This window comes from Sphaeramia orbicularis, chromosome 4 (genome assembly GCF_902148855.1).
Source record: "Sphaeramia orbicularis chromosome 4, fSphaOr1.1, whole genome shotgun sequence".
In the NCBI taxonomy this organism is placed as follows: Eukaryota; Metazoa; Chordata; class Actinopteri; order Kurtiformes; family Apogonidae; genus Sphaeramia; species Sphaeramia orbicularis.
The window spans coordinates 35,879,996-35,905,036 of record NC_043960.1 but is presented as its reverse complement, the minus strand read 5'-3'; the positions used below and the strand labels follow the sequence as shown (position 1 = coordinate 35,905,036).

General features: G+C 38.8%; 1 protein-coding gene across 1 annotated transcript in view; it reads left to right on the top strand.

The window, feature by feature from the left end:
• Window positions 1-25,041, top strand: part of scfd2 (sec1 family domain containing 2) — a 122,115-nt gene that overhangs the window by 95,135 nt on the left and 1,939 nt on the right. The window contains exons 7-8 of the mRNA XM_030131654.1: window positions 8,627-8,761; window positions 19,029-19,148. Coding sequence (XP_029987514.1) covers window positions 8,627-8,761; window positions 19,029-19,148 — 255 coding nt within the window. The remainder of the gene's footprint in view (window positions 1-8,626; window positions 8,762-19,028; window positions 19,149-25,041) is intronic.

Below are 25,041 nucleotides of genomic sequence, written 5' to 3'. Positions count from 1 at the left end.
TTTTAATGATTCAGTATATATTTCATTATAATTAAAACACCACACATTTTTCCAAATAAAAATCAAGTTCAAATAAAATGCAGGATATAACATCTGAGAGGGCATATCTTGACTGACCCCATCATTTAACCACATGCGTTACTACGCTTCAACCTGCCCGGACACAGTCGACACCAGACCGAACAGAGAATGGAAAGATTTCTTCACCCACCTGATCCCGCTAAGACATCTCCAAGAGAAAAATGTCTCCGTTTTGAATGTCTGGGGTCAACAGAAATTTGTGATGTTAAAATGGGATCACGAGCCAAAAAAGGTTGGGAACCACTGGTTTAGGGTTAAAAACCGATGGGTGACGAGGGAGGAGAGCTTCTTTACACTGAGAGCCTCTTTGTTTGATGGCATGTTTATCTGCAATCCTGATACGTTTTGGAGCACTGATGATGACAAAAGGAAATGGTTGTTTAGTTCAAATGTATATGAATTAGCATAATTTGTTTGTAAAGCCTGGAAAAAGCGGCAGATGTGTTTGTTTAAACAGGTCAGTACATTGTCTTGTTTTTATCTGTTGTGCCTATTGTCGGGTATTTGGTCTTTGGTTTGTATTTTTGGTGTCTTATAAGTCCATGTAAGGGCCGGGCATATTCTTATGCTGAACACAATAATAAAAATTCATTCATTTATTACACTGTACAGAACCACCATGTTCCAGTACTTATCACATGTTCACTCCTCAGTTAAGTGGAGGATTATATTGACGATATCAAATAACATCCTACATTTTCTCTGTTGGAGTATTACTCACCACGCTCTGTTTATTCCAGTCATAATCAATCAGACCTACAGTACTGCATGCCTCTGTTGTCACATGTTCAAGCTGCATGTAAGTTGTACATTTTCTTAGTGCTCATCCAGCAGTGATTAACTCAAGTCTTTCCTGGAAAAAAAAAAATCAATCAAATCTGATAATCAGAGCCTGGTAGCGGTAGGTGTCTAAAACTGTCTATAAAACTCAAAGGAGAGGACGGGGTTAATTTTCTACTTGTCTCAAAAACAAATGCAGGATTTTTGGAGAGCACTTTTACTTTGAGATATAAAATTTGGAAGACAGGGGATGAATTACATTATTAAATAGAAGTCACAGAAACAAGAACATGATTCATCCAAGACTCTCTAAGTATTAATACACATAGTAGCACATGGACATACACACGTGTTCCATTGACCACATACACATCAGCCTACTGGAGAAAAAAAATCCATACATGTTGTTAAACCATTGTATGCTATAATAACATTTCTATCTATTATGTACCATAATATGCGAACATAAAGCATCAGTTTACCTGTAGTGCAAAAATCCATTTTCTCACCTGTTGAGTAAAACACTACTTAAAAACTAAAATTAAGCTGCTCTGTGCAATTTTGTGTCTGGTACAATGTGCTTTGTGTAGTTCTATCTGTATCGCCTTGTTGAGTTGATATAAAAGGGGGAAAAAAATCCAAGCCAATATGGAAGTATCATAAAATGTAACACTGCTAACGGTGGTTAGACACTGGTTTCACAAAAGCCCTGACTCCCTTAGACTTCTATTGGGCATCTGTTTAGAAATATTAATGCCATTTTTTTTACTGGCATTATCAGCTCAACTTGCTCCAACTTGGCACAACTGTGTTTTGCATTTCTACTGCAAGACAACAGAGGCCACCAGGAAGTATCGCATACTCTTTTTAGTATTGCCTTTTTTTCTTGTATGAGAAAATATCATTCTGCATAGAAGAATAGTAAGAAGGAAAAAAAGTAACAAGTCTGCACAATGTGACATCAACCACAAGAATCAAATGAATATACATAATTTTTTATTTCATTTTGTTTTGTTATTTTATCCTATCACACACATTTCATCAAGATATTTTATTAATTGTTGAGTTGTGATGAAAAACATGTTTTATGAGGTCGCAGCGACTTTTTCCATCAAAATATGATCAGTTCAACCTCAAGTGCAAGGGTGAAATCCAAAACAGGATGTCGTCATTTTTACAACTGCAAAACCAGTGCAGATGAGACACAGTTATAACATGGAAAGGGTGGAATACACTGCAAACTGTGCTGCCAAGATGTGACTAAGGCGAAGAAAAAATGGTCAGCCTCCCAGGTCTGAGAATGTATGTAAAAACTAATCAATACGTACACTACCAGTCAAAAGACTGGACTCACCTTCTCATTTAATTGGTATGAGATGGACCACAGATGGCCAACAAGTGCTCAGCATCACAGGGAACTTCTTCAAGACTGTTGGAAAACATTTCAGGTGACTATCTAATGAAGCTCATTGAGAGGATGCCAAGAATGTGCAAAGCAGTAAGAAAAACAAAATGTGGCTGTTTTGAAGAATCTAAAATATAAAACATGCTTTGAGTTATGTGGCACTTTTTTTAACTACATAATTCCATATGTGTTCATTCATAGTTTTGATGCCTTCAGTGAGAATCTACAATGTAAATAGTCTTGAAAATAAAGAAAAACCAGGTGAGTCCAAACTTTTGACTGATAGTGTATGTTAAAATGTTATAAAACAAGAAAGTATAAAGCTGTCAGCAGTATGATCTGTGCTGTTTGAATGAACAAGTTACTGAATAGCAACTTGACGCTGCCTGAGCCATGTTTGTGATGAACTCCACGGTAAAGAGAGGCGGTGGAACACTACTTCAAACAGTAGGATTATAACAAGTACATTAACAGTTGTCTTAACAAAATATCGTACCTTCCTGCATATATATATTGTAAATATTGTACATGTCTGCAGGTTAAAATTGATTAACCAAATACTGTTAGTTATATAGAAGCCTAGACAGAATAAATATTTTACCAAATGGACTAATATGTTACAGTAGGACTGGTCCAGGGTGGCTGTCTCAGGTTCTTGCTTTCAGTCACCCTTGTGTCTTGTGTCACTGACCACAAAAAAGTGAATACACCTGTTTTCCAAAATTTTTAACTGTTTCTTTAATTGCAACAGGTTAAATTTCTGTAGCCTTCAGTCGTCCATAGCCTCACCCATCTCCATACTGTGTTCCTGTTGTGCCAGTGTTATAGGGGTAAACGCTCTCTGGGTCATTCATCATATTACAGTCGTCATAGGCGGCATTAACATGACACATTTGCAAAATAGTGGTAGGAGAGATGTTTTGGTTGAATACATGCACGTGAGGAAGTGTGTCATGTTATTACAAATTCTAAATCCCTGCAAAAAAAAACAGCACATAACAAGATGTGTTTCTGTCAAAAGGCAGCATTTTCAGTGTGTAGTTGCAACTTGACATTTGTTGGTCCTCACATAGTAAGCAGGACAAATATGCCAATCCAGCCACTGCACTACTCATGCTTATTCCAGCAGAGTCCATTGTGTGAGCCCAGCTAGTGTTAACATATAACATATTAACTCACTGGTCACCACAGTTCAGGTTCTTTTGGTTTATGCTTTAAGAAATACAAATTTAAAATCCCTTCCACAACCATCACAGTATTAAAAAGAAACAGACAAAGAGACTTTCTAACAAAATCAACAGAAACAGAATGTCCCACTTACTGTGGAAACCCACAGAATACATTAAATACCCCCCATATTCCCTGACGCATCAGACCAAAAATCTTCAAGGCTAGAAACCACATGAGATCTGATTTTGATTGTTTGGTTTTTTATTCTCTTAGGTGGACTAACCTAAAAAGGAAGAGAGAAAGTAGCCTGCACGTGCACATTAAAATTGATCTCGCTTTAAGTATTGAAATAAATGCACAGAACAGTTGCATCAGAATTTTAATGTTATTCTCAGAAAAATTTGAGTCTGCCTTTGTTTTGTTCTTTTCTACGTGTGTGTGTGTGTGTGTGTGTGTGTGTGTGTGTGTGTGTGTGTGTGTGTGTGTGTGTGTGTGTGTGTGTGTGTTTCATATTATCATGTTGTTGTTTTGGAACAGGAATTTGTTCATCATCCACTAGTCAAAGCAAACCCATGGGGAAACTGATCCCGGTTTGTGTGTTGAGTCAGTGAGCGCTGGCATTATCAAATGACTGATTTTAATATTGTTTTGATCATGTGGGTGTTGAGTTAATAGGACTGCTTTTAGCTTTGAGTGGATTGCAAATGAAAATGTAGCGTGCATGACTTTGAGTAGGATTTGTTGTTTATGCATTTAGTTTTATCAATAGTGTGTGTGTGTTTGTGGGTGAGCTCGCATGTTATTTAGACAGCTGAGTCATTAACGTGTTTACTTCGAGCTCCATTTTTGTAGATTGACCCATGCAGAAAAGTCACACCAGTAACCAAACTGTATGTTTTTTTGTACAATGTGGACAGCAGGATTTCCCACAGACCTAATTTGGCTTCTCAGTGACTAATGGGAGGTTGACATTTTTCTGTTTACAGTGATACATGTTGATGCTCCATATTTACAGAAGAGGAGGCCTGTGGACAGAAACACCTGGATCCATTAACCTTTCAGTGACATCGTTTGTGTGTAGGTTGTGTGTTTAGAAGCTGATTCAACAGTTTAGTAGATGCATTCTTTGAATGGTTAGAAGTTCTCAGACTTTTATAAGTGGAGACTCAAAAATAACTTTAGAAGAATAAAGATAATGAAATATGAGAACCAGTGTCTGAAATTAACTTTCTGTTTAAAAAAAATTTAGAAATCACCAAAATGTACAGTAAATACACCGATCAGCCGTAACATTATGAGCACTGACAAGGAAAGTGGTATTAGCATTGATTATCTCATTCCGTATGGATCTGAGCAACATTCTCAAGGGAAGAATTATGATGGTAAAATCACTGATTGTGTTGTTCATTCCCAGTGTGAAGTGCTTAGAACAGGGGTGTCAAACTCATTTTAGTTCGGGGGCCAAAGTCAGCTAAATTTGATCTGAAGTGGGCCGGACCAGTAAAATAATAACTGAATAATATATAAATAATGTCAACTCCAAACTTTTCTCTATGTTTTAGAGCAAAAAAAGTAAATTTACAATATGAAAAGGTTTACATCTACAAACTATCTTTTCAAAAGATGTGAATAACATGAACAAACTGAAAAAATAAGTAATTATAACAATAGTTTGCCTCAGTTTATCATTTACACATGTTCATTATAACTTACAGATCACAGTGGATCTACTAATACACAAAACGTTTAGTAACAGGCAGAATATTGTTAAAATTGTTCTTATGTCTCTTAAGACATTTCAGGTTATTCACATTATTTGCAAAATTATACTTTGTTGTAGTGTAAATACATGAAAATATTTACATTTACAAAGAGAAGCATTTGGAGTTGTCATTATTTCTATGTTATTATGATAGTATTTTACTGGTCCTGCGCACTTGAGATTGAATTGTTCTGAATGTGGAACCTGAACTAAAAGGATTGTTAGTATCTTCAGTGTAATTTTTGCATTTCACAAATTCATCTCAAGGGCCAGACTGGACCCTTTGGCCCCCGGGCTGCGTGTTTGACACCTGTGGGTTAGAACCTACCAAAAGTATCTAAAGAACAACTGGCTCTCAATCTATCAAACAGTATGAGCAGAACATTATTACCAGGTGTAGGTTCCCCTTTTTCCACTAAACCAGCTCTGACCCAGGGTCTAGACTCCACCAGACCTCTGAAGGTGTGCTGTGGTATCTGGACCAAGACCTTAGCAGCAGATCCCTGAAGTCCTGGAAGTAGAGAGGTGGACCTCCATGGTTTAGATTTATTTGTCCAACACCTCCCACAGATGATCACCTGTCCTGAGGCTGGGATGATCTTCATTAGTCCATATTTGGTCAGTTCTAACCACTGCAGATCAGGAACAAACACCTGCAGTTGTGAAGATGTTCTGACCCATTCATCACCGTTACAATATGGACCTGGTCAAAGTCACTCAGTTCATTACGTTGATCATTTGTTGCTTTCAACTCATCACCTTTGAGGACTAAATGTTCATTTGCTGCGTATTATATCCAACCCAGTGAAAGGAACCACTGTAATGAAATGATCAGAATAATAATCAGACTTTATTATTCCCAGGTGGACAATTAGCCAGCAAAATAATCAGTCTTATTACCACTTCTCCTATCAGTGGTCAGAATGTTATGGCTGATTGGTGTATAGTATATTATGATTAACTTTAGTACTTAATAACTGAAAAATACTTTAGTAAAACAACATGTAAAAGGTCACACATGTGCTTAGCAACCTATTGTTCAAAAATATTGTGGAATTTTGACAATATAATAAGTTTTTAAATAAATATTTACAGGTTGTCAATGTAGAAATGTGAAATTGTTATGATTTTAGCCTCTAATTAGTAAAGGTGCAGATGTAGGCATCAGTATTTAAACAAAGGAAAGTGACAAAAAAACTTCTTATGTTTTAAACAACCTTCATGGTCATTTCAGTACAGATTTCAGACATTGAGAGGTGCCCCTGAATGCACCATGAAGTACTTATATATGTTAGACTCCACAGAATAGTGGCAGGACAAAACAGTGCATCTGTAAATTTTACTATTAATTTGATAGAGATTCTCAGCATTATTTCTTATATTTGTTGCTATTGTTTTTTTTACTTCCTTTAATCTACACTGTGGCAAATATCAGATTTACTTGCAAGATAGAAAATCTACCTACATGTGGTGCTTGGTGGGGAAAAAGGTAAATACATATCCACTGGTCCCTGCAAAGTTAGGTCTAGTCCAAACTTTGTGAAAGATGGTATTAGACAAAATGTAAAAATCGAAATATCAACCTTGTTTTTTCTTTCTTTCCTTCATTCATGTTTTGGTGCCTATAACCTTGATGTTCCACTAAGCAGAGCCACATGTAAAATTAAGAGAAGAACCTTGAAATTACTTTGCCTATGTGTGTGTTTTCAGTTATCTGCTTTTCAAGGACTGGGAGATTTTTGTCCTGTCTATTTTTGGGAGTTCTGCTATTCAAAGCACTCAAATAAAGCTCTGCCAAGTCTTATCTGGGTTTTTATTGTTCTCAGAGGCAGCAAAGTTCACTCCCATGGAAAAAAAAAAAAAAAATCTATTGAATTCTCGATTTGCGAGCTTTCAGGTCTATAAATGGTACATTATGTGCTGGGTCACTGAGCAGAAAATGTGGACTCCCTAATAGCGCTAAGCATTTTTTTTCTGCCTGTTTAGAATATTGTTTCTCTTCCAAGGACATCTGCATTTGAATGAGTCAAGTAATGAAATGTGCTGAGAGCTAAGAGGCTCATAACTGGTGAGTGTTTCAGGGAGGCAGGACTAGATCATGTGATGCATCACAGTCTATGCTGAAAGAAAAAGTGTGACTGTTTTTCATCAGCACATACATGTTTGATTTAATGTGCTGTGCTGTTTGCAGAGGTGGAATATAGCCAAGTCCATCTACTCAAATGCTGTAGTCAAGTACAAACTTAAGGTACTTCTAGTATTTCTATATTTACTGCAGTTTTTTACTTCCATTCTGTTATATCTTGTTAAATATTATCTGTAGTTCCTTTGCATCATTTTCATGTCCATTGATAACCATGTATTTCATGTGTGAGACTGAATATTTTTGAAACCACAAATAATACTGACAGGGATCATTTTACTGCACAATGACTAGTTTTATTTCTCTCAACCCTTTCATGCACAGTGCTCACTCCAGTGGACAGTTCTTCTCCAGCTTTTCTCTTGTATATTCAGGGTTTTGGTTGTTTTAGTTCCATATCAGGCAACACAGTGGACACTTATGCACCATCCCATAATACACCGACATTCAAACCATTACTGTAACTTTGCTGTTCTTGATAAACCTGATCTGCAGTGACATGTTTGAGTGTAAATCAATTGCTAATTGTTGTTAGACTGTAACTGACAGGTATTTTTTTAACTTTTTTTTTTTTTTTTGCATATTATCTCCATGCAGTGAATAATAACTAGTATTAGAGTATGTTCAAATGTGAGAAAACATCAGATTAGCAACATTAAAAATGTTTTTATTGCATAGTTTTTCATATCACTTTCTGATATTAGATTTAAATACATGTTTCTTTGCTTCAAAAATTAAATATGTGGTGTCCAGCTGAGTGGAAATTTTTGTAACCTTTTTTTTTTTTTTTTAATCGATCACATTGGGGTTTTTTTTTTTGGGGGGGGGGGGGGGGGGGGGGGTTGGCTAAAGAGGAATAAAAACACTGCAGAAAAATATCTTGACTAAATTTCACATAATTAGTGCATGAAAGGGTTAAGTACATGTTTCGGATAATCACATTCTTTCTCTTAAATAAGGTGTTGAATTCATAGCTTCTGTGATGTGATATTATTACTTTCACAGAAGTAAAGGAACTTCTTTTACCACTAGGTGTTTTCACTTATGTGCAGCAGTTATATAATTTTTTGTCATGCTTTCAGTAGTACAGATATTCTTCACAGTACAGTACAGTCCCCTCTTCCCAACATGACTCATAACTCTATCAGCCTGTGAGCAGAGCTGTTTTTAACACTCCCTGGCATCGTTAACACTACACGTCACAAACAACCAGCAGCTCCTCACTCACACACAGGTATCAAGCCCTTTAACTAACTATTGTGCCACTCTGTGTTGTGTTTTGCAGGCAAACTATCATTCTTTCCTGCGTCAAGTCCTGGAGGAAGTCTTCCACCCTGACAGACTGGAATGTCCTGACATCGAGCACATGTCTGGAGGCCTCACAGACCTGCTGAAGACCGGTTTCAGTATGTTTATGAAGGTCAGCCTGCACTCATGCACTCACACAGGTTTATATGCACTGAAGTCAGTTTATTGGACTAAGAGCTGCACATGGACACACAAGCAACTTCTGTTCAATTCACTGTGAGAGCACATCGGACAGTTTTATAAGTCCAGTTCACTATACAGGATATTGGAAAACAAAAACTCTTGATCAAAGTGCTGCACAATCAAAAACAGTAAAAACCATAAAATTCTGTAATAAAAACACACAAAAACCACAGAATCATAAAAACACCTCAAAGAGCAGGGGGCTTTATGCCCAGCTGCATGCCGTCTCTATCCCTCCCCCCTGCCTTATCTGTCTCTCACAACTATAACTGTAATACATCCTCAAAATGCCCAAATAATTAAAAAGCAAAAAAACACAGAGACCAATGTAAAAGACAAACGGCCAGTCAGCAGAAAGCAGTAATTCTCATACAGGGCTTCTAAAAAAAAAAAAAAAAAAAAAGACATTCTTTTTTTTCAACTATGAAGAAAACAACAAAGCAGGAAATTAAGTAAAATGCATGATGTGGACGGGATGTATCAGACCTTTCATTCATGTCATTAGAAATCAAAATATAAACTCCTACATTTGCAATTATGCACAGATAATGCGACAAAAATTTCTATTTCCATTTTCATTTAAATGTAATTTCATTTAAACTAATATAACATTTGAAGAGCAACATGAACAGGCAAACAAAAGATTGTGTAAAATGTGTACTTTCCAGTCACAAAGACATTATCCAGCAGGGCTTTGGGTGAATCAGTGCAGGCAGGAACTCTTGGCTCCAGTGAACAGGTTGTTTGAAAAGGACCAATCCATGAAAATATGCTTGGCAGGATGATCAAAAAATGACGGCTGAAGTGAGGTATGGAATCAGTTTGAGCTGCCCAGTAAAAAAGGAATGTGCTGGTTAAATGGTCTTCTTTGTAGCCTGATATTTTCTGTTTTTATACAGTATAAAAAGTAAATATATCTATATCTATTCTATAGATACACCAGGAATTCCATCCATCCATCTGTGATTTTTTTCCAACCTATTTCTTGGACACTGTTCACCCGATTCTTTCAAATTTGACACACATCTTCTTTACCACTTGGAGAGATGCTGAGCTCAGTGTCATGACTGAATTAGAATGTTTGGATTTTTTTACAAATTTCTTATAATTTCAATTTAGAAAAATGTGTCCAACTGATTACTCAGACACTATTCACCCAATTCTTTTTAAACACATGTTCTTTACATATGCCCTTCTCTCAATTTTTGCATTTTTTTTTTTACAAATTTTTGGAAATCTTTCGCAAAAGCCCCTTTAACACAGCACTTTTGTTCTGGGAATATTTCATCTTTATTCCTGAATGATGTCTGTAAACGAAATAAGATAATTTGGTACCGCCTCTGTAACGCTTCTGGAGGTAGTAACAGAGCCATGATAAAGGTGGAATCATGATTCCAGAATGCTATGTAAAAGGAACACCTCTCGTTCTGCAACCAAGGTGTAACGTTTTGATGACGTATTGTGTGTGCGACCCCCGCACTGGGGGGGGGGGGATTTAAAAATGAGCGCTGCCTGTGTAGAGTAAACAAACATATCAACACGACCAGAAAGATGTCGAACTGGGGAGACACCAAGATCCATGAGCTGTTGTCATTTCAAGCGGAGGACTCTATCCACGCTAACATTTGTGGAACGGTGAAAGACTGGCTGACTCTGGAGAGGTTAGCTAAGAAGCTCTGGGTATTTCAGACATGCAAGTTATACATCCCCCTATACGCTGCGCTGCATCACCACCCCTTTGATTCCGGAACGCAGGTCTGCTGTGTAAAAGCAGAGCCTGTCTCACCTCTGTTACTCCTTTGGCTGGGCTGTGGAAATCAGTTAACGGTGGCAAAAAGGCAGGATCACCATCTCACCTTTTTCCAGGATCTCTGTGTAAAAGTAGCTAAAGATTGACTCTGTGAAAGGCTAAGTACAAAGGCTGAACCCAAAAGCAAGACCACAAGTAACCAGTAAGGTTTAGTGTTTTTATTAAACACTTTCACAGGGAAAAAGGTACAACACAGAGATAATATAGTTTCTGTGGAGCCTCTGGTTCCGGGGATAAACGTCTGGGCTGCGGGTGGATACGGCAGACGACCGGCTTGGCCGAGCCGGGAAAACCCCAACGGAATCCCCACTAGGGACAGACAGAGGGTGGTCAATAAACAAGCCAGGTCATACACGGAAAGACAGTCAAACAAGCAACGGTACATGGGGGACAGGCTAACTCACGGTAGTAATCCAGGCGAAAGTCGAAGCACAAGTAATCGGTGGAGGCTGAGGTATTTAAAGGGAGAAGGCAGAGACAGAGTCAGGTACACAAACCAAGTCAAAAACGAGCAGGCAGGACAGGAACAGGCTGAATCGGTGGTCGAAGGACAAAAACGGGTCAAACACGGCAGACAAACGAACAGGATCCAAAAAACGCTGGTAAGTGAACACAACAAGTTGTAGAGCACAAACTGGCAACTAAACAGGGGAAGACTGAGGGTTTAAATACACAAGAGGGCAGGAAGACAATTGGACACCAAGGTTATAATAGTTTTGGATTTTTAATTATAGTTTAGTTTTAATTAGTTTTGACTTTTTTTTCTCTTATTCAGTTAGTTTTAATTAGTTTTTAGAGCAGGTTTGTTAGTTTTTATTAGTTATCGTTTTTTTCTGAATGCTTAGTTTTAGTTTAGTTTAGTTTTAGTATTAGTTTTAGTTATTTCATATATTTTATCTTCCTCATCATCCTATTCAAAGAAATTAGTGAGGTGCGGATATGTGTTACCCTGGACACTTTATTTGGGGGTCGGGTTAGGGCGGCTCATGGACTGAGCAGAGACACAATGTACCGTACAATGTATAAATTCCCTATAGCAGGTTGAGGTGGGGTGCAATCCATACACAACGTCACTTACGTGAAACAATGCGAAGATGTGCAAAGCATGAGAGGAGATGCACAAAGCAGCCAGCAGTTAAAGCTGATAGAAACATGTATAAACCAGCTAACCAGCAGTTAAAGCAGATAGGAACATATATAAACCAGCTAACCAGCAGTTAAAGCAGATAGGAACATATTATAAACCAGCTAACCAGCAGTTAAAGCAGATAGGAACATATATAAACCAGCTAACCAGCAGTTAAAGCAGATATAAACATATATAAACCAGCTAACCAGCAGTTAAAGCAGATAGAAACATATATAAACCAGCTAACCAGTAGTTAAAGCAGACAGAAACATATATAAACCACTTATAAACATATATAACCCAGTCCATCATCAGTAAACCACACCTTAGCAGATATCTCATATCTTAATCATCTCCAGTTCCATTATTAGCCAACTTTGCTTCAGTTCAGTTCAGCTAGCTGTAGCAAGTAACATCAAACGTTTTTTACCATTCTAACAGGTTCCGTACCTCTGTAATTGGATTAGTTTTCATCCTCCTCTTTTCTCCTCTTCTAAACTGTGCAGTTCAGGGCTTGGAAGGCCTCTTCATGGTGATACACTCTCCAGTTTTAACCTGGATGCTAGTCCTGTTTGACTCTGTCCTTTAGCTCTGGTCTGTCTCTGTCACTCGCGCACACACACGGTACGCCCCCCCCCAAAAAAAAAAAAAAAAAAAAAAAACCACCCATGTATCACTACAGTAAACCCCAGACAGGACTGTGCTGCTTTGTCCCAGCTTTAGTCTGTATGTTCCAGGTAGAGTGGGGACCAGAAGATGACTGGAAACCACCAGTGACCACACATGACAGACTGTGAAGTGTCGTATGGTGTCACCAGCTCAAACTGCTGGAGCGGAATAAATTAATTTAATATCAATCCGACATTGACAAAGACGAAAACGAAGGGAATTGTATCCATAATTTTTATACGTTTTAGTTAGTTTTGTAAACTCACAATACAGTTTCAGTTAGTTATCGTTTTTTTTTCTTTTAATTAGAGTTTTTATTTATTTCAGTTAACGAAAATGTTATTTCAATTTTAGTTTTCGTCATTTCGTTCGTTTTCGTTAACGATAATAACCTTGTTGGACACAGGTGGAGATAATCAGGGAGGAGTCAGGTAATCAGGGAAAAGGTGAACACGATCAGGGAGAGGAAGTAAAGACAACAGACAAGACACATGAGGGAAACTTAACAAAATAAAACAGGAAATGACAAACAAAACAGACAAGACAGACAAAGTCCAATAGCCGACATGACAGACTCAAAATTAATCCCTGGGTAGGCAGAGTATCAGTGAGGAGGAGGGACAACTTTTTCTCTTCTTTATCAAGAAATTAAAAATACTAGAATTAATATACAAATGTAAGAGAAACTGGAAATAGTAATTGGAGTATCTCTAGTCATGTGCAGCTGTAAAATGGACCAAGATTCACATTTTGATGCCCTTTTCTCTACAGGTATGATTTTTATTTAATGGAAATGAGATGTTATATGTCTTACACAGAATTTAAATCTTTAATTTAAAAAAATGTGCTCCATATCTTTTAAGAGACCCTGTGGTGAGTTGAAGGCTTCAAAACAATAAAATTTGCTTTAAAACAGGGATATAAGATCCAATATGCAGAGCCAAGTCATTCCAGAGTTTGGTGCTACAAGTACAAGCACATGATCTCCTTTGCGTTTCAACCTAAATCTTGGGATCATCACAAGCAACTTGGCCAGCTGACCTCAGAGATGCAGATTGGATGAATGGCTGTAAAAGGTCAGAGACATACAGTACTGTACAGAAGCTTTATTAAAAAGAAAACAACAAGGAAATAAATGGAAATATTGTGCACAGCATTAAAAAGTCATAAAAAAATATAAACTACAGCTTCTACAGTCAGTGTATTTAGTGTTATCTCGGTTCCTATGACAAAAATTAGCCCCAACAATAAGAGACATTGGACATGTGTTGAATGAAACCTGGTGTAAAATATTAGAAGATCAGTTCAGTAAAACTCATGTCTGTGCAGAAGAGTTCAAAACATGTTAAGTACAATGAAAGGTCACACAAATACTCGATACTTGAGTCTGTTTTTTTTTTTTTTCTGAATTCCTCATTTTTAATGCTGTTCTATAGTAAAGTTGTGTCTTGTTACAGTGACTGAGAAATGCTTATGTGCATTACAATGTATCATTATGCTCTCGCTAAATCACCAATCCTACTTGTGGCCTAAAACTTTCACACAGTTCTGTATGTTGGAGGTACTCTACGTAATAATTAGAGAGTAATAAAATCTTAAAATTGTTGCAGATACATACAGTGGAATACTGAAAGAAACCCGGTATGTAGGACATGTACTCAGCCTGGGATGAAAGTATGTTTAAACCCGTTCAATGTCACTGAATGATAAGAAATTTTAAAAAAAGACTTGACCTCAAAAGCTCCAGCTGGAAAAATCTGAGTTTTAAAAGTGAAAAAGTGGTGGAAGAATGTAATGGGTTCATCCTTCAGTTCCACCAACTTTAATGGAAATCACTGCAGTATCTGTTGTGTAATAACGCTCACAGATAAATAGTAATGAAAACATGAAAGCATAACCTCCTTTATGGCATTAGTAACTCTGTGAATCTATACCAACAGGGAATATGACTCCCCCATCTATTGGCAGACCCCCCCCTTTTAAAACCATCTCACCAGTAAAAACCAAAAGAGCGGTGAGAAAGAAATGTGATCTCTGACTATCTTCTCACCCACGGTCTCTGCAAACACTGTTCAGAGAAGCACTCAGCCAAGAATCACTACCTTCTTTTTCATTTGTGACACGCAGTTAACCTCCAAAAACAACAGCCTCGACAGAAGGTGCAAGGACAGAATGTTTCCAAGAACAGGAATCTGCACTCAGAGAAAATAAATCTACAGAGTACAGAGCTTATAAAACAAAATGCTTGAGTAGAAGTTGATATGTTAGATATTAGGGCTGTAAATTGCAATTTAACATCAGTTTGCATCGTTTTAGAGCTTTTCAGCCAAGATTCAGTGCATCCTAAGGTCTTTCATAACATCCATAAGTCCCTTTAGTTTGAGCTGAATTGAGCTTCAGAAAGTAAAAGTGCTGGTTGAATAAGCACATAAATATTACACTGTGTCACTCCTGAATATAATAGTTGTTGAGGACCATAACCTTAACAGAAGCAGGAGAGGAAAGTAATCCATGTCAGTGATAGAAACATCTTCGTTTATTCTGTATTTTTTTCTGATTTCCATTCTGAGACTTTGCTGTATAGAAAGTGCTGCAACAATATGTAATGTACCTACGCTTCCATTAGTTCAGTTCTTTCATTTTTCTTTGTTGTTATCTGGCTTTTATATTCTGAATGCATCCAAAGAAGACGCAGAGCCCCAGAGCGGTGTAATATAACTGTTTTGGTCAAATGTTTTTTCTGCAATAGACATGGATTTTTGGGCTTTTGGGTAATGTATATCCACCACAGAGCAGATCACTATCCACAGACTGATTATCCCACATCTGGGCCTGCTTAAACTGATGATTACCCAGGGGGAGGCATTAGTCTGGTTGTGTAACTATGGCCTGGTTCTGCACAAATGAACAAACTTGGCCCAAAAACTCCCAACTCAGACGGAGTGAACCTATAAACCTGAGTATGCTATAGGAGCACGGTGCACACCCTTCTATGCAATAAAACCACCCAAATAAAAGGGCTATTTTTATCCATACGGTGTTCTGCGGTCCTCAGAGGTTACAGCCTTAAACACTCTACGCTCTGCAGGCGTCTAAACTTCCTCAAACTGGATCGTTACCAGTCTGTGACCTAAATGTGCTTTTGTGTATGTCTGCTTTCCCAAGTTCACTCTCTGCTCAGTCTCTTTTGTCCAGTTTCATGCTCTCTAGAAGATTATGATAGCCACAGCTCATCCAATTAAAGGCATAATCATAACATGTAGACCCTATAGTTCAGACAGGAAGTTAAAAATGGTCGTGTCTATCCAACTAATAACTTCGGAGCCCTTAAAACACTATATTCACACATATTTATTTCTACTTTGACATAAAAGTGTTTAAATTAAAGCTGGGATGTGGAGCCTTCAATCCCCCTCCCCTACTTTTCATAGTTCATTCACTGTAATCATTGACTTACACTGATTTTGAGGGTTGTAGCTTTTTCACACATTTATCTGCTAAAAGATTTAAGTTTCTCTGTTTTCACCAGAAATTAGAATTTAACAGGATTAGTGTCAACACAAAAATGGTAGAGGCTGAAGTCATCTGTGCACAAATATTGATTCACAAAACTAGACTTACAGGCAACATATCTTGCACCCAGCAGATTAACTTTAAATTAATCCAATTTTATAGCAATGCAACATTCATATCATTTATAGTATGCAACCGAATAATAGGAAGTTGATTTCTTTCACATCGTCAGTAGACAAGTTTGTCTTATTTCAGTGTTTTCAGACATGCCAGAAAATAAGGAACTTTATATTCTGCCAAATTCCCCTCAAATCTGGAGAAGTTCTCCTCCGCCAGTGTAAACACCCATAACTACTGTGGTCATTTGACCTGGGAATGAATGCAGATTTTTGCCAATTGTAACCTTTCACACTGAAGATAAAATCCACATGTTAGTGTTGTATTGTTCAGGGTGAAAGGGTTTAATAAAGACAGGATTTGAACATTTAGAGATTTTGAAATTTTCAGTGAGGGTTGAGGAGAAGATGACAATTTAATATTTTTTTGTGGTCAGTGAACGCTTTTTTGGGGGGTCGGGTAAGAAGAGAGTAAGAAAACATTAAAATGAACTCTATTCAGTGCAGTCTGTTTTTATTATGTCTCATGAATGAAGGGGGTCTTTAAAGCTGAAATCAGGGGGAAAATGCCCAAATTTTTAGAATACACTTCTATCAGCTCAGTTTAAATCAAGACTAAATGTAAAGATACAGGAACCTGAGGCTGTTTTACACTGCTGTAGAATAGACAAGGTCGTTTTCTAAGCTTCTGTGTCAAGTTTCATTGTACGATAATGGAGTCACATGTGACAGAATCTGATCAGCGATCAGTAATAACATCAGTCATTTGTGAATTTAACCCTCCTACCTGCATCAGTGAACCTATGACATTGTCTGCATTAAAGGATAGATTTTCTACACCCACAAATTGAGCCCAAATAAGCTCCAGTGTGTAAAATTGAGGCTACATTTAGACGGTAACGATCTGAACGGAAAACACAAAAGTGGTGTTGCATTCTCACTTTTAATTCTGCGTTTAGACATGTGTTTTGAGGGAAAAATCTGCATGCAGACATACACGCAAAAGTGTGTGAAATTTCCTGTTTATCGGTGTAATATGCACGCCAGGTGGGTAGGTGGCATCACCGCCACCAAGACCAAGCGCCTGTGTAGAACCTTTCTGCTTCTCTTCCTGTTCTCTCCTAGTGCGAAATACAATCACAAAACAGGAAACAGAACATGGCGAAGCAACGCACAAAACTGACAATTTTGTCTGGACAGACGAGGAGGTCGAGTTATTGCTTAACACCACGGTAGATTATAAAGCCACAAAAGTACAAGATAACATGGACTGGGAGTTTTGTGTTTTTAACCCTTTAGAGTGGAGCAATTTTAAGATTTCCATTCTGGAAGGTGGTTTCACTTTTTTGCATTTTCAACCCCCAAAAACGCCATTGCCATCTAAACAAAAGGCACATCCGCTCAGATATTTTGTCGTTTTTACCTGAGAGCGTTGTTGTGTAAACTGGGCCTTAATGAGATCTAGCAGTGATGTTGCAAATTACACTTTTTGATACCTCATCCTTACCTACAGTGCCAGTGTTTTGTCCTTTCTGGGCTTTTTTTCCTCCAAATATTTGTCAATGGATCCAGTTTTTCTGTCAGTATTTGGTCCAAGAGGTTTCCCATGGCTTGGTCCATAAAAACTTTTTGGATAGCTCAAATTTTCAAACCAATCTCGTGAAGTTACAGAAGGCAATCATCATGAAAAACAAAGAACAGGACTAAAACTAACTAAATGGAAGAAGCATAAGTGAATCAGTGGCATGCTGATGTGAGATCCAACAAAAAGAATACAGGAACATAGTGGTGCCATGTGGTGGACTTTCTAGAGGTCACCTGCTCTTCCAGATCTGTTTTTTAAGATGATTATACACTAATGACAGCATAATTATGAATGCTGTATTTCATTTCATCTACACACTGGACCTTTAATTCAATTTGCTTGGGTCTATATTAACATCCAAGCTCTGATTTATAAAGCTTACTTTTCATCCACCAAACAAAGTGTGTTTTTATGCTGTGACAACTTGGCAAAAATAAAGGTAAATGAATGCCAGGACCCTGCTTTTATCAGAATAAACGTCTTTTATGAGATGGATGTACTTCACCTTGAGGACAAACAAACCTGACTTTCCTCCGTTCTCTTCATTGTCACTTAAAGTCACACCTCATGTCACACTTCAGGTTTACACATTACTATAAGCCCCTCCCCCCCTTGGTGCATCCCATGGCGGTGCACATGGTCCAGACACTTGTAGTTTCAGTTTACATTTTTGGATCAACAAACCCACCGGCGGAGCATTGCACATGGAGCCGCTTCGTCGTCTCTTTCTCCTGCATCCCCATCCAAACACAACATATGACATGAGCAGAAAGCAGTCGTTCACATATTTTTCAGTAAACACATGTTGAATCATCCCTGACACGCTTCACGCCAGCCTTCTGGTGCTTCACGTGTACAGCCACTCTTGCCTTGGGGCCGCCCCCCTGCAGCTCTGATTGCCTGATTAGGATTCACAGGCAGCAGATGTGGCCTGACCACCAGCCAATAACATGCAGCTATTATTCCATGGCAGCCAATTGTACGCAGCAGAAGCACCTCACTCTGCTGCTCTCTAAAAACTCATCTTAAAGTCAGCCTCAGTCACATATTGTGTATTCCTTATGCAGGTGATGCTCAGTTTTTGTTTGGTGTGTGTGTTTGTGCGCACCTGCCCGGCTGTCCACGTGTTAGCCGTCGTAACACCAGGGTGAGACAACATGCGCGACCTGTATCCTCACCGAGTTCACCCTCATCAGTATCATTGTGGTGTCAATGGTGTTCAGCTGAGTAGTGAGTCAGAAACACAGAGAGCCAAATATACTCATACTTAGAGGGAAAGAGTTATCTTTATAACAAGGATTTACTGTTTTGTTTTAGGGAGCAGAGCAGCCTGAAAATACACAATCAGTCACAATGTCTCTGTCTGACTTCCAGGTGAGTCGACCACATCCCAGTGACAACCCTCTGCTCTTCCTCTTCCTGGTCGGCGGGGTCACGCCTGCAGAGCTTCGCCTCATCAAAGAGCTAGTCTCCGCCCACAAACCAGGGACACAAGTGAGTATAGTCACAAGTCAAAGTCAGCAAGTGTCACATGATGAGCAGATGAGGAATGAAATCTGAAAGGGGCAGATTGATAGGAGGATGGAATAAGGTCATTTCTTCAATATTATCCAAATGTTTTTCCTCCCATCACCTTACCTGTTTACTGTTTGAGTCCTAATTTAGTTGTTTCCTTGCAGATGTTCAGTTTTTTCAGCACATTACCTCACTCTCTCAATATCAATATAAAAATGAAAACCCTGCAAATTGCATAAAATTTACGTTTCCTCCGGTGGCTCAATACAGTTAGATTTCTCTATAACTCTGTAACTGGCTATTTGACTAACTAAAAAAATATTCCTGTAAATGGTCAAATTTATGGTAAAATTTAAAAGCTCAGAATTATTCTATAAATGTGACTTTAATCGTTGTAAAAAAATAACAAAAGATGTTTCATAATTAGTACCACTGTGATTAGTGATTTATCAAACATCTCCGCCTTTGATTTTTTTTCATAAATACATCTTTAAAAGCTAAAGTTAGGCCATATGACCAAAAAAATTAAGGTCCCTAGAGGAATTAATCTTGATTTTTCCATATGGATATTTTCTATGATCTTCCATCCATCCATCCATTGTCTTCCACCTATCTGGGGCCGGGTCACGGGGGCAACAGTCTAAGCAGGGATGCCCAGACTTCCCTCTCCTCAGACATCTCTTCCAGCTCTTCCGGGGGGACCCCGAGGCGTTTCCAGGCCAGCCAAGAGACATAGTCTCTCCAACATGTCTTCCCCAAGGCCTCCTCCTGGCCGGACATGCCCGGAGCACCTCCCCGGGGAGGCATCCAGGAAGCATCTGAAACAGATGTCCGAGCCACCTCAGCTGGCCCCTCTGGATGTGGAGGAGCAGCGGCTCTACTCCGAGCTCCTCCCTGGTGACTGAGCTCCTGACCCTATCCCTAAGGGTGCACCTAGCCACCCTACAGAGGAAACTCATTTCGACCGCTTGTATCCGGGATCTTGTCCTTTCAGTCATGACCCAAAGCTCATGACCATAGGTGAGGGTAGGAACGAAGATTGACCAGTAAATCGGTAAACCTTCTTCACCACAACCGACCGATACAGTGACTGCATCACTGCAGACGCTGCACCGATCCGTCTGTCAATCTCACGCTCCATCCTTCCCTCACTCGTGAACGAGACCCCAAGATACTTGAACTCCTCCACTTGGGGCAAGGACTCCCCACTGACCCGGAGAGGGCAGACCACCTTTTTCCAGTCGAGAACCATGGCCTCGGATTTGGAGGTGCTGATCCTCATCCCGCTGGCTTCACACTCGGCTGCAAACCGCCCCAGGGCACACTGAAGGTCCAGGTTCGATGAGGCGAACAGGACAACGTCATCTGCAAAAAGCAGAGATGAAATCCTGTGGTCCCCAAACCGGATCCCCTCCGGCCCCTGGCTGCACCTAGAAATTCTGTCCATAAAAATAATGAAGAGAACCGGTGACAAAGGACAGCCCTGCCTGAGTCCAACATGCACCTGGAACAGGTCTGACTTACTGCCGGCAATGTGAACCAGGCTCCTGCTTCGGTCATACAAGGACCGGACCCTTAAAAGAGGGCCCCGGACCCCATATTCCTGAACCACACCCCACAGGATACCACGAGGGACACGGTCGAACACCTTCTCCAGATCCACAAAACACATGTGGACCAGTTGGGCGAACTCCCATGAACCCTCGAGCACCTGGTAGAGAGTGTAGAACTGGTCCAGTGTTCTGCGACCAGGATGAAAACCGCATTGTTCCTCCTGGATCCGAGGTTCAACTATCGGTTGGATCCTCCTCTCCAGTACCCTGGAATAGACTTTACCCAGGAGGCTGAGGAGTGTGATCCCCCTGTAGTTGGAGCACATCCTCTGGTCCCCCTCAGCCTCTGCTTCCTCCATGGAAGACGTGGCAGTGGGATTGAGGAGATCCTCGAAGTATTCCTTCCACCATCTGACAACATCCCCAGTCAAGGTCAGCAGCTCCCCACTATCCCTGTAAACAGTGCTGGTGACGCACTGTTTCTATTCTATGATCTTCAGAAAGCAAAACTTCAGTTCATCGAATTAATTTGATACTGCCCTGCCTATTACAAAGTGATATGTTAATGGATAGATTCATTAGAAAATTCTCTGAGAAAGGATAAATAAAAATAAAAAGGAATAATTTTCTCCATGCAGTCCTTTATAAATGCATAAATGAAAGATTAATCCAGGTATGGCTCAGTATTACAATACAGATTGAAATACATTCATAAGGTAAATTAATTTGACAGTAAAGTCCAATTTCTCACCGCCATGAAAATCACATCCTTAATGAAAACGAGATGGATAAACAGTGATTCTTGAAAGGTGGGTTCACGGACGGCAAGGCTTGAGGTATCTTCATTATACCAGACAGGCAATTTTGAGTCATCAGTAATTAATAATAATAAATAAACAACCAACATTAGTCATCCAGCGACAAGAAATATGACCCAATTCCATATTACACTGTGCCATTTACAATTGTAAGTGACTTTCTAAGCCTGTATGTAAATTTACACCAGACAGATGTGTCCACACTGTGAGCATTTAGAGTCAGACCTGACCAGCCCAGAAATATGGATGAGTGATAAGAATACGATTGACTTTAAACGCTGACCTACATACACAAGAGGCATCAATCAGGTGTAGAGATAAGAGACCCATCTGAGGTGCATACATATTACTCAGTATTTCCCAGTATTGGTCTGTTTGGGTGATTTAACTCTTGATTATACATGCAGTCCACATACACATGCGAAACATGCAAATTAATGCATGTTCACCAACGGAGAGGGGTGTGAGAAAAGCAAAGCAGGAGATCAGGCAGGGTGATGTGTGTTTGTTATAATACAAGGCTTTGAGAAAGAGGCCAGAAGCAATGAAAGGCCTGGAAACGATCAAAGCCTCCCATCTGTAATCAGGGTAAGTGAATAAAGGCTCCGCTTATATAATATCCTGCTGGCCATCATGTGCAAACACACAGCCCTCAGCACCCATTCGCTACCCTTAGGACATACAGTACCTGCATAACATATACGAGCCAGACGGTCACGGCAGTTTTTGACATCAAACTTCATAAAGTCACTGTTTTCTTGGCAGCATATTTTCTGTGCTGCTGCAGACAGACCTGAAGCCCATCGTGGATGTTGACCTAGAGCTGCAGAGAAAACAGATTTAATGTCATACAACCAAAGAAGAATATAGGTTTTACTTTAACTAGAACACACTTTTAAATCGGTATGTAACACGTAGCCCAATAATCTCAAAAAACCATAATTATGTTAGTTAAATGGATCATTGTTCCAGATTTTTCTAATTTTACTACCCCGGAAAAGTAACTTTGCTGATTCCTGGACAACGTCTACGTGTCTGCAAAGTACTAAAATCGGTGGCTCTGTCACTACTCCATTTAGGCTGCTTACCAGAGGGGTCGTCATGTCACTTAAGTTTAACTCACCAGTTACGTCTCGGATGGACGGACCAAACCAGGAGAAATGGAATAACTCACCAAAAAAGAAGGTTTGAGGTTTTAAAAAGTTAACATAGCTTTGTTTATTGCTTCAGGCAAAAGTTACAAAAAGAATCTAGCATCAAACACACATTCGTCACAGAGAGAAAAAGAAAAAAGCCCGCCAAAAAAGAGTTTCCTTTGTTTCTTTTTTATAGTCTTTAGTGACTCTTGGAGACTCCCATTGTTCAATGACGTCATTCATCGTGTGCTTATTATTGGTTGCGGTAAAGTGAAAGTTATGTCATCAAACCGTGCCGATACGTATCTTTGCGCATTTTCAGTGGTTATACGGAAATTTGGGACCTTTTGTAGTGGGTGTACGGCGTATACCTGCGTATCACGTAGACTACACCACTGGTTAATGGTAGTTACTGGGCAGAACATGTCAGTCACTCCATAAGCTAATTCTAAGAAAAGCACATGCTTTTGCATGTGCACAGCTTTTGCTCAGCATCTGCGCTATTAGGCTAGCATGTCTTGACCACAAAAAATCCCTAAGTTTGTATTCTGTTTTTCCTGCTCTATGCTCTTTACCACAACTACTTTCTAAAGATGTAAAATTAGATCTTTTAGGTAGAATATGACCTCCACTCTGAGTTCAGCATAGGCAGGTGTGAGTACATCAAAACAACACACACGAATCAAACCTGACTGTTCAGTACCTCTTAAAATAAATATACAAGATACAGTTGGAAAATATAACTCAGAATATAACTTAACATTTGCAAAAATAAGAAGACTCTTCAAGCAAAAGGACTTGTAACATCACATTTTTCATCCTCCATTTTGGTTCGTGATGTATGATTTATGATGTTCATCCAACATCTCTTTAGAGCCAGATTTAAAGTCACACATTCAACTCCCATTTAATACGATTTGTATCACAGGTATACTCCTATAAACCTGTCATTTGCAAACAGACGGAATTTATTTTCTGCATCTGGTTCTACTAGATGCATAATGTTATGCATCTATGAAGATACCAATAAAATATTCAGAGAGACTCATAGAATGTGCATTTCAGTTGAAACTTTATGTTAAATACCTAAATCAGAACTGCACCATTATTTACTTCACTTCTTTTTGAGCCCTTGCCCTTATTGAAATGTATACATAACCTTCAATATCCGTTGACAGCCTCTGAGGTTTTATAGTCGATGATCACATAATTTCTTACAGCTAATTTTTTCATGGCTGAACATCAAGGCATTCTGTCATTTACACAACTGCATCCATCAACAGTAAACGGAATTCAAAGAGACAGTCCTTTTGATCTAGATGTAGCAAAAAAACCATAGTTAACTGCTTGTAAATATGTATAACAACATATATTTATTACAATTTAATTATTCATAGATATACATACAGTTTCATACTGTTAAGTAAAGCAAGTAAATACAATGTATTCATATAGCACTTATCACAAAGAAAACCTCACAAAGTGCTTTACAGATTAAAAGGATATAAGACAGCAACACACAAAAAATACAAAGTGCAAAAATATGAAATTCTAAAATACCCGATAAAATCAAGGAATACCCATAAATGCAAGAGAATAAAAGTGCATCTTGAGACATCTCTTAAAAATGTCCACGGAGGCTGCTGCTTGTTGACCAGGTGGAAGGGCATTCCACCATCTGGGAGCAACTGCTAAAAAGGCTCTGTCCCGTTTGCTTTTGAGCCTGGTAGGAGGAATGAGCAGCAGACTCTGATCAGCTGTCCTCAATGGCCGTGCGGAAGCATGCTGATGCAACAATTCACTAAGATAAGGCGGTGCCCAACCATGAAGAGCTGTGTAGATGATGACCAGAACCTTGAACTGCACCCTTAATACTGTAAATTGCACGTATTCATATTTTGTTTTATTTTTATTCTTCTAAGCTTTATTCTTATGTTACCTTGATAAATTATAAAATTTTTATTATATTTTCTTATCTTATTTATAGTTTTTGTAATTTTATATTTGCTCTATTCTTATTTCTGTAGCACTGGTGTTTTGTTAATGATGCTGAACTGACTTGAGTTGCTTTCCTAATTTCATTGTACACAAAATGACATTAAAGTCTATTCTATTCTATTCTATTCTATTCTATTGTAGTTGCAGTCTAGGTGTGTTCGCGCCAGGAACACACAAAACTACAATGAATGATTTGATTTAATATACAGAAAAGTCATAGTGCTTAAAAATAGTTATGATCCTAACATTGGGAGTTCATGGAGGGAGTGTTAAAGCTGCAGGAGCCAAAATGAAGCGTAAAAATGCCAGAATGTGAAAATACACACCTTCCTTTCTGCAGCTCTCTCCTCAGTCTAAATAAATATAA